At 39.9% G+C, this 18,971-nt stretch overlaps 1 protein-coding gene across 1 annotated transcript in view; it reads right to left on the reverse strand.

Moving 5' to 3' along the window:
- The window catches only part of LOC144001384 (VPS10 domain-containing receptor SorCS3-like), a 78,184-nt gene that overhangs the window by 41,224 nt on the left and 17,989 nt on the right, over positions 1–18,971 (reverse strand). Inside the window, exons 2-7 of the mRNA XM_077495645.1 lie at positions 14,537–14,604; positions 8,757–8,856; positions 7,270–7,428; positions 7,070–7,143; positions 5,260–5,324; positions 3,064–3,182 (exon numbers count right to left, since the gene is read on the reverse strand). Of these exons, the coding sequence (XP_077351771.1) occupies positions 3,064–3,182; positions 5,260–5,324; positions 7,070–7,143; positions 7,270–7,428; positions 8,757–8,856; positions 14,537–14,604 (585 nt within the window). The remainder of the gene's footprint in view (positions 1–3,063; positions 3,183–5,259; positions 5,325–7,069; positions 7,144–7,269; positions 7,429–8,756; positions 8,857–14,536; positions 14,605–18,971) is intronic.

Here is an 18,971-nt window from a genome sequence, read left to right on the forward strand (position 1 = left end):
GCCTTGCAAAATCAGTCAAAATCCAGTAAAACGGCCGGGAGCGAACGGGATTGCTTCCGTGAAAATGGCTCGGAGCGAATGAGTTAAGAACACTGTCATTTGTGATGTTTCATATTTAGAATACATTTATTTTCACCTTATAGGGACTTGAAAACACATGGTAACTGGTTTTAATTGAAAATAAAACTTAAAATATATCTCATTCAAGATTTCTAAGCAGTCTTTTTGTCCGTTGAACTTCCGGAGTGTAGTACAGGCCCCTGTGAAGACTTACATTGTCAATATCTCCCCACAGGAACCCATACATTGCGTAACAAAGGCGAGAGTGCAACGTGAGGACGCTCGTGTGGTTTTTCCTCAAAGGAAAGTGACAAAACTCCGCCGGCGAAAGCGCAACGAGGGTTCAGAAAATGTGCCTTTGAGCCGGGAAGAGGCTTGCGGGTTTGACAGTTAGAGTGGCGGAAGAGGAGGGAGAACGCGCTAGAACGGCTCAATAAGACGCAGACGCTTTCAACGTGTCAATAACAACTGGGGCAACTGTAGCAGCGCTAAACTTTTGACAGCGACGCTATTCATGTCTTCACTGAGTAACCTGACATAACATGAACACAACTTTGTATTTATTTCTGTGGAGGCTGTCTGATAGAAAACTGAAATGGGACGGGAGGCTTTTTTTTTTTCCTCGTCTCTCCTTGAGACATTTGTGAGAGAATTTTCAGGCACCCGAGATGCTGCAAAACAAGGACGGCGAATGGAAGGCGTCTCCTGAAGGAGGTGTACTGTATTTATTTCACAATTTATGTCCGCCTCTCCAGAAGCCTCCGCGCGGTGTCAAGAGCGTGCCGAAATGCAAGCACAACAGAAACGCTCATCATTATCTCAATTAGTCCCGAGTTAAGAGGCGCCGCAAATGATGTTGACTTTATCTGCAGCGTGTCTGGAGGACCTTAATGCACTCGCACTTTCACATCCACTTAGAGGCCTCGGCCGACGCAGGCCCGCTTGCTTATTTTCCAATCAAGTGGAAGGATGGTGTTTGTCCCCCCTACACACTACATTAGGGCTCTAATGGAATAATCTATCGAAAATCAATGAGTTGCCTTTTCTAAGGCCACATTTTTGAGGATGTTGCACTCGACCGTTCCTTCTCTTCCCGCGGGAGCGCGGAGGTGTTGAAGACTGCTTATTTCGTTGTAGCCCCAATCGATAACCTCATTACTCTTTGTCAAGTTAAATCCAACTGCCCCCCCCCCCCATCCCCCCCCAGCAATGAAAGTCACCGGAAAGTCGTGCGGCGGGCGCCCGCCACACGCCGCGTCCGGAGTCGTACTCGCAATCTCATCTCGGCTTAAATGCAATTTGATTGAATGAGCGTTTCTCAAACCGGCCGTCGAATATTTTTTTATTTTCAGTCTTATGATGCAGACATTCCAATCAAGTCTGCGAATGAAATGAAACTGGGTCACTGCCGTCGCTCCTGCAACATCATTTTAAATTAAAAGATTACATCTGTAGCTAGATAAATAAATCAAAATACAATACTGTACAATTATATTCAATTATTCAAAAGTAAACATCCTGCAATGGGGCCGGAAACACTGAATCTTGGATCCCAAAGTAGACTGGCTAAATAGAGCAATTTTATAGTTTATTTAACCAATGGGGCACGATAATGTGAGAATCAAATGCAAAGTTAACCAAGAAAAAACAAAAGTCAACAAACGGTCAACACAAAAAAGGGAACAAGGGGACATTTTTCCACAAATTAACAAAGTTCCCATGAGACGGTCCCACCCTTTTCGTTACCATGACGATGATGGATTGAGCAGTTTTCAATTTTAATTTTTAAGTTTTACAATTTGTGTGCGGTCAATACCGAGTCCATATGAGTCCAAACTACTACTTGTCTTTCTTCTTTGTATTTTCGGCAGATTGGATGCCCTCTGGCACCATACTGCCTCTGACAGGTCAGTCTTGGGTACTACAAGGGGAGAAAACCGGATTGTCGGTGGTGATATATTTGATATGTTGGATATGTTGTCGCACAAAAATCAGTAAAGATGTGAAAAATATCTCCTTTAATTTAAAGACCCATTTTTTGATAAGTGGGCCGGCAGCACAAAAGATTTACTGTACTTCTATTGAAGTATCTGTAAAATGAAAATAATGCGTAATCATTTTGACACACCACAGACAGGAACGTTGTTAACACTCCTGCTAAATTTGAAGGATGAAAGAAAAAAATGTGAAGTATTAAAAAAAAAAAATCAAGATATTATCCACAGGTTGTGCTAGCCACTAGCTAGTTTGCGCTAGCTAGCCACTAGCGAACTAGTGATTAGCAATGTGACTGGGGAGAAGTTAAGGTGGGAGAGGCAACTCATACTAGATACACCATGTGTGTCACAGGCGCTGTTTTAGCCCCGCCCCCTCACCTCCACAAGATAAGAAAAACTGAAATGATGAAAAACAGTGTAAAGCTAGCTAGATCTCCACAAATCAGTATTACATTATCTTTAAACTTGTATACTTAGAAACAAATCTCATAATTCACTTTACAGGGTCTTCTGTGGTCAAAATAGGCAAAAAAAAAAAACGTTGCACTGCATTCTTATTTTGCTCGGTCTTAAGTTCAGCATAACATGCTGAATGCACCAAGGCTGCAAACAGGAGAACGGCTCGGCGGTGTGTGGAAATCAATGAGAGCGGAGGTCATTCGGAAAATTTAATTCTAATAATGGCCCTGACGGCTGCTGTCTAATTGGAGTCAAACGTTAAGTGAATGGCATTAAGGACACCGCACGCTTTTATTCACAGCTCATTTTCCACCTTCGCTCTCCCGTTTGAAACACTTTTTTTGCTTTTCTGCTTTTGACGATGAGTTGAAACATAATCAGAATGCACATAGGGGAACAGGTGTGTTTCAGGAAGCCATTATGAGGATTTTGATGGAAAAGCATGAATTGGATGTAGAGCGAGCAGAAAAACAAGACGGCGGGGAGCACACATGACCTCGGAGTGCAATAAAAAAGGACAAAGTAATTTATCGCCACGCAGACCGACCTGAGTGAAGACGTACTCGTCCTGCACGACCAACGAATTGGTGTCCACGTGTCCCGGGAAGAGGTACTGCCTGTTGGCCTCCGTGCACCGCTGGGCCCTGCACTTCACGTACTGAGCGCCTGGGAAGACGACGCCAAAGGAAATCAATCAGGAGTAAATTACAAACGTTTAGCCCGAAGTCTCGCTTGTATGCACTGGAGATGCCACATCAAATGTGCTTGTAGTTCATCAAATCTTTTAAAAGGTGATTGTACACTTGAAGGGAAATGTTACAACACCGGGCAGCATGGTGCACTAGTGGTCGCAGTTCGGAGGCTCTAGTTTATAAAGGGGCGGGGGGGGGGGGGGATGACTTCAGACAGTCAATACATCAGGTACGTGTATCAACAACAAAAAATGTTTGTGATCATCAACTATAGTTTCACTTTATTTGTCTGAAAAGTGGTAAATTTGGTGTAGTAGACTTGACGGGAAATTGAAACGTCAACATGGAGCATTGTAGCTGTTCTTATTGGGGGGGTTTTCTCATTTTACAAACCCCCAAAAAATTCTTCAGAAAATGCTGATAAAAATTGTATATATGTTATTTGTGAAAACAGGGGTAAATAGTGAGAAAATCACAGATAAAATGGGAAAAAAAATACCCCAAAATATTACAAAAATAGGTTTAACATTTTGGAAAAAAATGTTAATCTGCAGGAAGCCGAAATACAAGTACAGGTATGTGATCATCACAAAATAGATATACAATGGACCACCACAATTTGCGGATTGGCACGGGCCGGCCCACGACCACCAGAACTATGCATACGAATAAAATTTTTTTGTTTTTTTGTTTTTATTTTAACCCCTAAAATTCTTGAATACAGTATACGTCAGTACACGAATACGTATACGTATACGTCAGTACAGTATACGAATACGGTAAACCGTCAATATGCATCTCCCACAAAAAAAAAAAAAAAAAAAAAAAAGTCTTTACTTTATATTTTAAAAAGGGGCAGGTTTTTAATCGTGTGGCCGAAAAATGAAACTGTATACTGCATAGAGGGCGGGAAATGTAAACCCGAATCCAGTCTGAAAACTATTGGCCAGAGGCTAAGGTGTTTATCTGCTAATTAGAGGACGTTTGAGTCATAAATGTTCAAATAAAAAGACCAGTGTAAAGATTTTTGGCAAATGTCTACAATGAGCAGCTTTAAATTCAATATAAATACTTTTAGTAATTGTTTTTTATGTAAATTTTGAAAAGTCCTCTCATTTTTTTTTTTTGATTCTGCAGTTTTTTTTTAAAATCAGTTTTATTCTTGTAAAGTATCTGAGTTTTCTGAAAGCGCTATACAAATACCATTTATTATGATTATTATGATTATGATTATTATTATTATTATTATTTATTTATTTATTTACTTCAAGGAAAGTAATGTAGCGACCAACGTGGTGGTGCAGCCAGGGGCGGTGCTACATTGTGGTCAATGGTGGGCGTGGCTCACCACGTTTACGCAATCATAATGATAAACATGATTCTGTGGTGCTGATAATTACTCCCAAAAGCAACATTTACAATTGTGAAGATTAAGAGATATTTTTTTCGACATTGTGCTTCATAGATTTAGATTTAGATTTGAATGAATGAGCCACTTACTGACAATATGCAAAATGGCATCAGCCATCTGTGACAATTTAGTACACTGATTAGCTGTTAGCTAATAAGTCAGTGCATGCGACAGAAGTAGATTTATAAACGGCAAAGAAAAAGGGGCATGTTGCTCATAACCAAATGTGGGGAAAAAAAAAGTGAAGTACTTTCCGGCTACACTTTCTGTCCGGGTTCAGCGGTGGATGTTAATTAAAAGCTCAGTAGAGTGAACAATGCCGCGACTACTCACACAATAAACATTGAAGCCACATGTGGATTGTGAGCATCACCCCCCCCCAAAAATGAAGACAAAGCTTACGATTGCACTGACTGCGCATTAGAGCGGCATGCGGCTTTGAAAGGGCGACACGCGGGGGACGCGTTAAGTAGAAGAAAGATCCATCAACGCCCTGAAACTCTCTTCCCCTCGCAGTTTTTTTTTGTCAGCTGGACCTATTCTGCTTTACTGCACTTCAGGGAGAGCCGAGTTGAAGTCGCAGCTCGCGACCTCGCTCTGAACGAAAAAGGCGAGGGGGTCTTGGGCGCGCGTCACTCACGGCCTTTGGCGACCCGCGTCTCGATGTGGACCACGTCCGACTCCCTGTCCAGCCCCATTACGGCCCTGGCGGGAAGGAAGAGAAGATGGAGAGTCGTGTAATTGCGCAATCTCAAAGCCAATAACAGCATGTTTTTCAACCACTAAATGAGCGCCTATTACGTCTGGATTCGCCAAAGTAGGAGACAAGCTAGGGGAAGGGGGGGTGAACAGCAGGAGCCATAAGCACAGAATGTACCAGTTTTAAATGAATGCAACAAAAGCGCACGCTGTGCTTTAAGGTACAACTGTGACTTGTTACTATGGAGTAGTGCTCATGTGCATGGATCAAACTGTCGATCAAGCAATATGCTTTCAATCTAGCAGCATGTGAGACAACGTACCAAACAAAAGGGAATATACATGCATCAATAGCCACTGGCACTTTGATCAAATGTTCATGTTTGTGCTGAAGAAGAAGGGACAGAAAAAAAAAATTCTCATGTGGACATTATCCACCCTGATAGGGATCGAACGATAATGGCAATATCGTGATATTGAGATATTAGAACTGCCACAATATCATCATGTCACGATATTAAAAGCAGCACATCAGGTTGATTTCCATTTGTGCAGTTCTAGCACCCTCTGGTGGCTAGTGTTTTAGTGCAGTTTAATTTTCACAGAGCATGTTTTGGCCCTTCTATGTTTAAATGGTACATTTTGGAGACAAAAGTTGTTCCCTCACTTTTCACAGGTGATACAATCCGTGATCACTCGCGACAGGTGAAATGAGACGTGGGATATTCTGGTTAAGGTCAAAGGAAAACTTTACCATCATTATTTAGCAGATGTTTCGTCGTCCTCGTGCGCGTCGGGAGGCAGACTGCACTCCGCTCACATTAATTTCTAAACGCTGCTTATAATAAGCAGCTCAAATACTTCAACGGTTTACTTTGCCTGTACTGCATGCACTGGGATCCTTTTTTTGGGGCACTCTGAATAATCGAATTACATATTTGAACAATGTAGTTTCCAAAGAGTTTGAGTTAGGCTCAGGGCGTATTTCCGAATGCACCCACGATCAGGGAAGGGGAATTTGGGGGGGACCAGATCGAATGTTCATGGTCTTGTTATTTTTGTTTTTTTTTCAAAATAAATTTCCCTTTTAAAAAATAAATACAGACTTTTTGACTTTGAAGAAATAAAAATAGCAAGAAAACCCACAAAATAGCACAATTGGAATGGGCACAAATTAAAATCTCACGATAGAGTGATGTCGCAATAATCGCAAAGTAGCGAGGGAAAAGTGTATTTTCAAGATTAAAGCTGAAATTTTATGAGAAAATGTTTGTTTTTCAATATTAAAGCCATAATGTCATATATTATTTTTTTTGTTAATAAAAAAATAATAATAATTTGAGATCAAATTGTAATTTTATGAGAATGAAGTTGTGTTATGCAAAAAAAATAAAAAATCTTGAGAAAAAAAAAAGTCATATTTCAAGATAACTTGTGCATTTGTTTCAAGCAAAACTGTCAACTTTGGAGATTAAAGTCCTATTAAGAGAAAAAAAATGTGTTTTTAAATAAATGTTTTATATTTTCGAGATTGTCATTTTACAAGAATATATCCGTATTGCAATATAAAAAGGTGAATATTTTTAGATTAAAATTGTAATTCTAAGAGCTACATAAGATATAATATACCTTACAAATGACCAAAAAAAAAAAATAAATTCTCATAAGGTTAGAACTTCAATCTGGAAAACATAATGTCATTGTGGCCCTAATATACTCGCTCGCGTGTGAGTGCGCCTGCGTGATCGTACCAGTAGAATCGACCCGGCATCACATCGTCGTGCACAAGCTGCCACCTCTTCCCGAAGTCCATGGAGCTGTACAGCTGCAAGATAATAGCCATAGTAATAACAGCGGGCAAGCAGATAGCGAGCAGCCCCCGCCGCAATCAAGGCACATCCACATGACAATCCAAGCAATTTCGCCAGCGCTTCTACTCTTAAAAATCCACCTTGCTGTCGTGGCTGTAGGCCAGGATCCAGTTCTCCTGCGCCGGGTGGAAGAGAAGGCTGAGGACGTTGAAACTAATGGGATGCTTCTCGAAGCTCGCCCCCTCGTCCGAGCTGATAAGAACGGCGCTCTCCACCTCCGGGTCGCTCAGCATCATTATCTGAAGTACAGAGGAGGGGAAGCGGCATCAGTCGTATCGCAGCGGTTGAGCCGCTCAGAAGGAGAGTGGGCTAATTTCCTTAGCATCATCATAGCAGAATATTGCCTAGGTCATTTTTTAATGTTTTATGAAACATGAGGTGAGGGGGACAAACAAGAACAGTTCAGTTGCCGGATTCAATCTTCACTGAACTGGAAGATTGAAAATCGACACAGATATAGGGACAACAAACAAATGTTAGCATGCTAGGCTAACAATTTTTAAGCTAAGTGCAGATATGTATATCATACAGATTAATACTTGTCTAAATGGTTTCATTCCAATTTTGACATGTTATTTTTATCATTTTTTTAGAATAATATCATAATTGCTGAAGTAATTTTTGAATATTTTCGGAAAACTACACAAACAAATTCATCAAACAAGACAAGTCCAGCCTCCATTCAAGATTTGCGGATTAATGTGGCATAAATGAAAATAAAGCTAACCATTTTCAATTTAAGAACAGTACAGTTTTCATTCCAGATGAATGCTAGCCAAAATAAAAAAAATTATTCTACTTCTAACAGTCCATTATTTTTATTTCATTAGCCTAATGGCATAATTGGACTGATTATTATTGAACAATTTCAGAAAACAAGTCAAAAGAATAAATTCAACAGACACAAATTAAAATGAATGCTGATCTAAATCAATCATTAAGTTCCCCTTTTGATATCCATTTTGTGGAAGCCCATTATCACAATAAATTCCCATTTCCAAGATGGCCGCGCCCATGAAAACAGGCCTCATTCACCAATTGCTAAAAACTAGCATTAGCTTAAGTCAATGCTATTTAAAATCGTGCCGCTAGATTTTGAACGATCCATCCATTTTCTTGACTGCTCACTCCTCACAAGTGTCGCGGGGGTTGCTGGAGCCTATCTAAGCTGGCTTCGGGGAGTATGCGAGGTACACCCTGAACTGGTTGCCAGCCAATCGCAGGGCACGCAGAGACAAACAACCATCCACACTCACAAGCACACCTAGGGACGATTCAGTGTTCAATTAACCTGCCAAGCATGTCTTTGGAATGTGGGCGGAGACCGGAGTACCCGGAGAAGACCCACGCGGGCACGGGGAGAACATGCAAACTCCACCCAGGAAGGCCGGAGCCTGGACTCAAACCTGCGTCCTCAGTATTTGGGAGGCAGACATGCTAAACACTCAATTTGTTAAAAAAATAAGATCAAATGAGCCCATACTAGTTCTGAGTCACCCAATCGTTTTAAAAATATATATCAGGGTTGTGGTGGACAACACAAAAAGCATTGAAAGGCTGAGACGACCTTCTGTTTGTTAGTGGGGCACACGTAAAGGTAGCTCAGCACGGTCCTCGAGCCCACTTTGTCGTTGAGCTTCGTGTAGGTGCTCCCGTAGTCGCTGGACCTGCAATACGAAAAACATACCACAGGTAAATAAATGAGCCTAATTGCATGTTATTCAACAAAAAATACATTACAGTATTTCTCTGCTCTGATTCTGGTTATCTTTCACCTAATATTGTTGTTTTTTTCTTTAATACTGTGCTGTATATATTTTTTTAATTTTCATGTAATATTTTTGTTTGCCAAACAGTGGTACTGTGAGATACGAGTTTCCACGCTTGTAACTAAAAACATTTGCATCTCAAATCATCCTTCCTCATTGAAATAAATGGAAATGCTACTATTCCCTTCAAACCTCCCTTAAAAAAAAAAAAAAAAAAAAGTCTTTTAATTAAATTAAATCACATTCATTAAGTCTAAATTAGGACAAACTGCACACCAAAACACTGTACTTTATAAAAACATATAGTACATTATTTACATCCATTTTCTTAACCGCTTGCTTCTCACAAGGGTCACGGGGGTGCTGGAGCCTATCCCAGCTGGCTTCAGGTAGTAGGCGGGGTACACCCTGAACTGGTTGCCAGCCAACTGCAGCATTATTTACATAGAATGCAAATAATTTTTATTTTTTTTTAACATTTATATTTGTTTATATCGGGCTGCTCCATCTGCCATGCATGAATAAAGGCATATTATTATAAAGGAGACGGTCACAACTGCTCATTAAACTGCAGTAATATTAGTCATTCGCCGCTGAGTAAAAAGTAAGTAACCTTTTTTTTTTTTGTATAGCGCTTTTAAAGAAATGGAGTTATTAAAAATGCAGTGAGTTTTTGTAATTTTCTTTTAGTTTGACATTAAACTTCAACTGGGAGTGGCATTAAACAGCTTGAAATTGGATTTCATCGGCGACATTATGAAAACGTGTCATGCGAAACCCGAGAAATTATCGTTCAGTCACATGCTGCTGTCACTTCTCAATGTCCCTTCCATGTGCACACGTCCATGACAAGGGTAAATGCGCTTGTCATCCCAATCCTCATACCTCCCCCCCCCCCCATGAATCCGCACCATCCGTTCTACCTGAGTGGCCGCAAATATAATTTCACTACATAATTGGATAGATATTCAAGCAATGTCTGCTATCATTGTGTGTGCATTAATCTGAAGTGTCCCATTTGTTGTTGACATTGTTTTTCAAAGACTTACCCCCTAAACACATTTGTGCAGCCTAAGTGCCGCTTTCAGCTGCCACATCGGAATGAGGCAGAGGCGAAAAAAAATAAAACGTGACGTTATTGCATGGTGAAGTTGATTTAGCAGAAAAAAAGAACAAAAGGCTGCCGTTTGAAAACACAAAAAGGACTCATGCGAGTCGCCACATCGATTCAAACAATCACGGATATCGCCACCGACTGGCTGGAAGCGATTGTGGCCATCAATCATCGACGCCCTTATCACAGAAATCATGCATGCCCACTTCTGTTCATAACATCTTTTGTTTTCTTTCTTTTTTTTTTATTTATTTTTTTTTTTTTTTACCTGCACTAACCGCCTTAGGTGTGCAGTAATTTACTTAGGGGTATGGCGGTGTGATGCAGACACCATGATGGAAGACCTTAACTCATTCACTCCCAGCCATTTCCATGTTCTATTGCTATAAAAACATGGAACCTACCAAAAGAAAAATTTGTCTCTTCTTTCATCAGGGAAAAAAAAATTAAAAAAAAATAAAATAAAAAAAAAACTAAAAAAAAAAAAAAAACATGGACCTGGTTGATCTCTTACACTTTTTGATGCCACCTGCTGGCCGTTTATTTTTTATTTTTTATTTTTTATTTTTTTGTAATAACTACCATCGCTTTAAGCGACCACTTCAGGTCGGAAACTGCATCAAAGCCTTCATACAAAAACTCTAGCAAACAAAAACTTAAATACGTTTTTGGGAGTGAATGAGTTAATAGGGGGATTTAAAAAAAATAAATAAAAATGTGTCCATTTGAGTGTATATCTTAGCGGCGCCTCTGGTGAAACAGATATTCATTTGAAACTCTACGGACTGATGTGTTTCACAGTCAAATGAGTTCTCTTCATTCTGGGAGAAGGCGAGGGGGTGGGTGGGTAGGGGGTTTATTAAAAGGCTGGATTGTGTTCTGTGGTATTATCCTTGATGAAATGAATTCTTATTTATGAGCCTGACAGGCGCACACACACACAAAAAAAAATCTGCCCTTCAGTATAATTGCGACGCCACACAAATGCTATAGTGGCGACTCAATTACACATGTGGCAAGGGAAACTCTTTGGATGGCAAACCAGGCACAATTTAGTAAGCGTGAGAACAAGACGGCATTGATTCGACTTGTGATGTAATGCCACCTTGTTCCATTAGGGCGGCGTTTCACAACAGTTTTAACGCTAACATTTCTTGCTTTTGTGACACCTTACTTTGAGTAGCCCCTTGATTAATTTAATTTTTGTTGTTGTTGTTGTTGGCGTACAAACAACAACAACAAAATTATTCCAAAAATATTGATCAATATTGAATAAACACCTTCTATGCCAAATAGGCGGAAAATGGAAAAGAGAATCCTGCTGGGGTCGTAAATAAATAAATAAATAAATAAATAAATAAATAAATAAATAAATAAATAAATAGTAAACAAATCTGAGAATATGCAAATTCGTGGGTGCCGGACCGTGAGTATGCAGGGTGGATTGTAGTTTTAAGTTGTAATATCACCAGCCACCACTAGAAGGCAGACATCCTTATACAAGGTCTTACATTGCCCAATACTACAACGCGAGTAGGCTGAATCATTTTCAAAGTATTTGGAATTATATACAGCACATAGTACCTCAATAATATTGTGATTGATATGTGAGTTATTGCACTTAATGTTCGTTTGCTGTTCATAAGTTTTGTGCTGTCCTTGAAAGGTAATTTTTTTTGTGCAAGACAGCCCTTTTGCACTGAAATAAATAAATAAATAAATTTGTTGTTGGGTTAGCCCAGTGGCTCTTTCATACACGTGTTGACAAATTATTACGAAAGAGCTTATTGTGCACACATACTTAAATTTTCTCCATATTTAAAGATTTGCCATACATCTGCCACAACTCGCAAGCAGATGCTCTCATGCAGGCTAACCTGACTCCAAATCCAAATGTCACTCACTAGGCCACGCCCCTTAAAGGTGCAAATCCAACACAGGAATACTTCAGTATGTACAGTAAAGTAGGTGGGGTGTGAGCGACATTTGTTGATGCAATTGCAGCCTTTTATTGAGCAGGCCAAATATCGATAAAGAGATAATGCAAAATGAGCACACTTGCAAGGAGCATGGAGACAACGCTACAGTAACTGCTCCCAACCAAATGATCATGAGAACTGTTTTAAATTGCATTAAAAAAATAATAATAAATAAATAAATAAAAAATAAAAAATAATATATTTCCTTAAATTAATATCTCCCTGACTTTAATGATTAGAACTGCATCATTTGCATTATAATTACGGAATCCTAATTATAATCATATTTGCTTGTGCAGGTGGAGCTAATGATGTGTCCGGTGCATGACTTCCATATTAAGAGTTTGCTAGTTTTGTTTGCTCGAGTATTGAGACAAGCGCTGGTGTTTTTTGTTTTTTTTCTTTTCACCATTTTCTTCTCACAGTCCAAAACCTTGATGCTTATAGCAACTTATTTTATAATTGAACTGTCACTGAACACCAGCAATGTTGCGCTTGCATGACTGAAAGGAAATGTGAATGTTTTCTTTTGTGCGCGTGTGTGTGTGTGAAGACAGACGTGCGAGAGGTGCTGGTAGCAGCAGGCAAACTGCGGTCACACTGTTGAGCAGACATTTTTTTGTCAGTCCCGCTAGCAAAGTTAATGTGCAAATGGACAAAAACTCTGCTGCCGTCCATCTGCTTCTCCATCTCCAAGCGCACCCCATTTTTGGACGGTTATGACTCCTGACGGGTCACGATACTTCAAGTAGTTTATGTGCGCAATTGCAGAGAGTAGCGGGTGACGATCAGAGCTAGCGTGTAGCGGTGTTTTGTTTGCAGATAATAGGGATTGGTACTTGCACTCTCTACTAATATGGAAGTGCATGTATAAAAAAAAAAAAAAAAAAAAAAAAACTATTACGTACAAAAGCAAAAACTACAAAACCATTATTTACTGTAAATATGTTTGTATGTAGGTTATATTGTCAAGTATGTTGGTTATATTACGTTAGTGCAGTGCTTCTCAATTATTTTCTCTCATGCCTCCCCCAGTAAGAAGAAAACATCTCGCCCCCTCGCGCTTTTTTGACTGACCATGTCAAACCATATGATACGGAAAAATAAAATGACGTAAAATCAATAAATAATAATGCATTCAAACTGATCACCAACATTAACTCAGGAGAACAATATTTAAAAAAAAAACAAAAAACTTTAACCTGCAAAACAAAAATATAAAATAATTTGTGCTGTTTTTTTTTTCTTTGCTGTGTGCAAAGCGCGCATGCTCAGTGCAAACAAAACTCCTACACCACCGAGCGAATTCTCCCTGCGCACACTCTGCCAATAATGAGAGCGCCACTGCCCCCTAATGTAGTGGAGGTGCAATTGCACTTTATAGGACAGTAAAAAAAAAATAAAAAATAAAAATAAAAAAGCATGCTCCCGAGGTCAAACGCGCCCCCCTTGATGGAGCCTTGCGCCCCCCTGGGGGGCCCCCGCCCCACTCTTTGAGAAGCACTGCGTTAGTGGAATATGAGTTAAGCAGCAAAATCCAGCCGTTTTTATCCATCTCAAGGGTCGGCCATTTTGCCACTTGCTGTCGACTGAAGATGACATCACAGTTGATCAAATCTCAGATAACAACCAATCACAGCTCAGCGTCAGAAAACAGGTGAGCTGTGGTTGGTCGTTGACGGCAGCAAGTGGCAAAATGGCCACCCGCTGAGATGGATAAAAATGGCCAGATTATGCTTCATAAATCTTACTCCACATATGTAATATTAATCAGAATGGCATGTTTAGACTAGTGAAGTCACATATATTATTGTCAAAAAATGTTTAAGATTGACTTCCACTTTCTATCAACAACGTAGTGTAACTATAGCTTTGCTAACAAAAAATGATGTGGGGGGGGCAAAAAACAACAACTTCCTGGTATTTGTTTTTGCAGATTAGGTGGAGATTTTTGAGTGCCAGAATCTGGTGGTTTTTAGGTTCAAACAAGACAATGCATTCACCATGAATCATTCTTGTAGCCGTTTTTTATACATTCAACCGTGCTTAGCCAATCACGGCTTTTGTTTTCATGGTGTCGCCATTCGCCTAGGCTGAAAAAAGCAGCGAGCCTGTTTTGAAAAAAACAAGCCAAAAAAAAAAAAAAAAAAAAAAAAAAAAAAAGACTACAGGTAACTGTTTTTAAATGTAAGGAGTAAAATTAAAATGTTGTCATAAAAATAAATACATAAAGATACCTGAAAAATCTACAGTACACCACTAAGAATTGGTTGGCTTCACAGCAGGTGCTTTATTAAAACATACGTCATACGGGCTTCCAATGTATCTTCATTCTTCATCCTCTGGTGAAGCGCGCGCGCACTATAAATCACGCCGGATGCGGCGCCTATCTCGGAATATATTTCCCTTAGCTTTGTGCTTTTGCATGTTTATCGAATTAAAGGCGGCGGTGCGCTGCGCATTGATGTGATTCAAAGCAACGCACCTCCACAGAGAGCTCTCGGTCACGGCGCCCAGGTTGAAGTCGTACAGCTTAGTCAGGATGAGGATCACCTGCAACGGAAGAGAATCGTTTCATTAGACGGGAGGCAAGATTGACTGGGTTTCACTTTGTTAGAGAACGTACACCTGCATTAGCAAATGAAGTGGTGTCCAAACTACAGCCCGGGGACCAGTTGTGGCCCGCCGTTCATTTTTTTAGCGGCCCGTAGCGTATATTAAAAACAAACTGTTGGGGCATGGCCAGCAATGAATGGAGTACAAAGATACTTAAGTTTCAGAAACAAAAATTGTTTTCTGGGCTTGGTCATGTGACGTTGAGCCATGCTTGATCATTTCCTGTTTCCTGAGCATGCGTCATCATCAGTCGAGCAAAATGTGTTTTTAAAAAGGTATTAATTGTACATTAAAAATCACATTAATCATAGACAAAAGATTTTCTTACTGATAAAAATGGCTAAATGAGTCAAGTGCTGTATCCATTTAACTCATTCAAACCCAAAAACGTGTAAACGTGTTTTTTAATACTTTGTCCTTCACTTCCAAAAACGTATTTACACTTTTTTAAAATGTTTTTTTTTAATGCTAGAGCATACAGAAAGCTTTGATGCAGCTTCTGACATGAAGAGGTGGCTTAAAGCAATGGTAGTTTTTCCAAAAAATGGTCAGCAGGTGGCAGTAGAGTATAAGAGATCAGTCAAGGCCATGTTGCAACCAACTCTTTTTGCCATTGTTTTCACCAGGAATGTGAATATTGATGCAACCTAGCTATATTATGATGCTAATTGCTGCAAAATGGAAACAGACACAAATATATATTTTTTTCCAGATGAAAGAAGAGACTCTAAGCTTTCATTTGGTAGGTTCCATGTTTTTATAGAACACAATTATGTGGGCCCAAAAGCAGTCAAAATCCAGTAAAACTGCAGGGAGCGAAGGGGGGTTGCTTCAATGAAAACGGCTGCGAGTCAATGCAATTTTAGTGAGTTTGATCAAGGTACAGGCGGACAGGTTCTGCGCCAACTTTGTGCCAGCTTGTGGTTCCATATAAACGTATTTGGCACGCTTTGATGTTTTGCATAGACCCCATAGAGTCACTTTCAATGGCCTGGAAATAAATCGGTTGTGTTCACTCCCACAACGGCACAAACAAAAAACACCAACAGAAATAAAATGCCACCAATTTGCAGTTAGACCGCTATTGCACGAAATTTCTCACACACATTACCTATAATCTAACTCAATTTCTCCCAACTTTTACATACAATTTGACTCTCCAAGTCTGCCACATGGCTTTTCTAATGAGTGCCAACTCCAAGTGTATCCCAATGACAAGGCACGCTCATATTGTGACTCAACGTCAGCGTGCTGGCACGTTAACAAAAATATATGCAGGGGTGTGTGTGGTGATGTGCATGTGTATGTGTGCGCGAGTCTCATTTGGAATGACAGCAGGAAAAAGTCTGCACAAAACATAATTGTTCAGTGAACAATGAAAATGCCTCTGTGTTGCTTTTTCATACACTTTTGTCTGTTAGCTGAAACGTGACGCATTTGGCTAATTGGAGGACGTCCAGTACGTGCATGTTCTCCGGACAATGCGTTTCTAGGGAGTCGGAATTGTGGCCCATAAAAGGCTGCCAAGGCACAGAGGGCACAGTGAAATGGTGTGCAAACACATTATTGTCACTCCAATGGTATTATAAAAGACCACCCCATGGGGATGATCATAACTCAGCCTAGGAAGTAGTGGAGGCCTGAAGGAGTGCAGGGGGGGTTTAACAGAGAGGCCGGAGCGAATGAGGGAGTTGGAATAACAATCGAGGAGGAGAAACATGGCATATCAGGACTAAATTTCATAAAGCCTGGAAGATGGGTCACAAGCTCAATTACAGTTAGTTTAAACGCATTAACCTTGCGGGACCTGCCGAACGACTCATTAAAGCTGGAAAAAAAAAAAAAAAAAAAAAGTCGCGGCGCATTCGGCGGAACAAAAGACGTGTCTTTAAGACGCCTTTGAAGACGTTAAAAACCCAATTGACCCGCCACGCAGCCTTCAAACACAAGCCCGTGCGCTCGGCCGGGACGAGCCGCATTACGGGTTAATTAACCAATCACAGAGAGAGATAAGCATTTGCATAACTGAATGCATCATGTCTGGCAGGTCCGAGGGCCCGAGTCAGAATCAATTTGGTGTAAAGACTTGCTTAAACGGCTGTGATGTCAGGCCTAAATGCCTGCTTTGAGAAAAGCGATACAAAGAGGAAAAGATCTGTTGATGGTTTGTCTCCTTGCTGCGAACAGCCAAAGTAAACGCGGAATTGATTTGATCCGAGAGCAGCAAAGGGGTGCCAACAAATTAACTGACGGTTAACGGTTACGTTTATAGCTTTGATTACGAGGATTTAATGGAAAGTTGTGCAAAGTTGGTTGGGAAAAAGTAGAAATAGCTTGGAATGGCAAAACACTGCTCTCCTATTGTCTCTGTCCGCTTGGCCTGAACGCTTAATCAAATTCAAATCGACATCACAATGTAGCAGAATGCAATTTTCAAATAGAAAAGGCTTCAATTTCAGAAAAAAAAATGTAGTTTGGTTGTTAGGCTTCATTGTTTATACAGGAGAAAGGGGCCAAAAAGTCTGAATATATTAGATGCCCATTGAAATGCACTGGGGCAAAAAAATAATTTGCTACATTTTTTTTTTTTACCCAACCCCACCCCCCACAAAAAAAATAAATAAATAAAAATAAAAAATACACAAAAACAATGATAAACCTCCAAAACGCGTTTACCATTAAAACAGGGTTGGATCCCAAAAGGAAAAAAAAGTTACAATATTTTAGAATACTGGAGTATCAAAATAAATAAATAAATAAAAATCTGCCTATTTTTTCCTTACAATTTTTTTTTTAATTTTTTTTTACAAAATGTAGATAAGTGGCCAATAAACAACCCCCAATTTGTAAAAATTTTGCAGATATATAAATCCACTGATTATGCATAAAGTAAATATGTAAATGTTATTTATTTTACGTATTTATTTATTTAAATAGAATATTGATGAGTACAGTGCCTAAGAAGTACAGTCCACATTTACATGAAACAAAAAAAGTTTCAATGATAAAGCCACAGACTTTTTTGCATTGTTAGGAATCTGTCTGACTTATTACTTACTGACTTATCTTTACACCACACTAATGTGTAATAAATTTGCTATTGCATATTGCAATACAGATGAATTTACTGCTTGTGTTTGTAAAAATAAAATACATGGAAAAAGCGACAATAAATACTGTAATCATATTAAATCGCAATCTCCATATTGAGGGAGAAAAAAACAAAAAGCCAGACTTAGATTATTTTTGAAAATCATTCAGCCCTACTCTCTGCCTTCATGTTTGTGCTTCTGCCTCATTAACAAGAGGCGACCCTTTGAGTCGGGTCAGCAAAGATCTACCTCGGAGACCGACAGACTAGTGAGGCAGACGATTGTTTGCATGATTTGTCCCTGAGTGGATACATCAAGAGTACGTCGCCGGAGACTGTTCCCACGTCTTCACTTCACTGTTATTGATAGGCTCGGTAACCGTGGATGCAGTCAATAGGGAGCCTCTAATATATATGCAAATGGAAGTGGGGCGCATCACGAGTGGGACAAAATAACACGACAAATGAAGCCGAATTAGTGGCAAAATGCTACGTGTTTTTTCCGCCGGCTTGGATTTTTATGTAAATAAGTGGTGGGCAAACAAGCCCAAAATGGCTTCCGGTATAATTCCAAAGGCTTCGAGGTAAATAGCATTTCCATGCATCTCGTTGCTCACTTGCAAACATGAAATTAAGTAAGAACCCGGCGAGGGCAAACGCGGCGCATTTATTCATGTTTATGTTTTATTGATGTGCGCAAAGGGAGCTTTTGCCCCGGGAAAGTCAACCAATCATTTCTTCAGATGGGCTCCACATGCACCCTCCAAGGAGTTGGTTTTAAGTCATCCGTTTATCCAAATCTTCTATTCTGGTCTGCTTCTTTTCTCTTTCTTTGCCAGCTTGCATCACAATTCCATTGAGGAATCCACACACACACGCACACAGAAAAAAAAAAAAAACATCAAAGGCCTGTCAAAGACATGTGCACTTTGACCCCCTCGGGCTGAAAGCCTCCATGGCAACAAGCATGTCGCAGCCGCTCATCCGAGCCATCTTACATAAACATCCCAGCATGGAGGCAGCGCTCGCACTGCACCACAATGACTGCTGGACCAAATCAAATCTTAAAAAAAAAATAAATAAATAAATAAATCCAACATCAATCCATTTTTTTTCTTTCAAAACAGAAATGCTCAAATTTGTAAAGTGCTTCGGTGGGACGTGAGAGGCATCTCAACGCCACTTTTTCCTACACGACCCGCAATTTAGCTAT

This window comes from Festucalex cinctus, chromosome 14 (assembly GCF_051991245.1).
Source record: "Festucalex cinctus isolate MCC-2025b chromosome 14, RoL_Fcin_1.0, whole genome shotgun sequence".
In the NCBI taxonomy this organism is placed as follows: domain Eukaryota; kingdom Metazoa; phylum Chordata; class Actinopteri; order Syngnathiformes; family Syngnathidae; genus Festucalex; species Festucalex cinctus.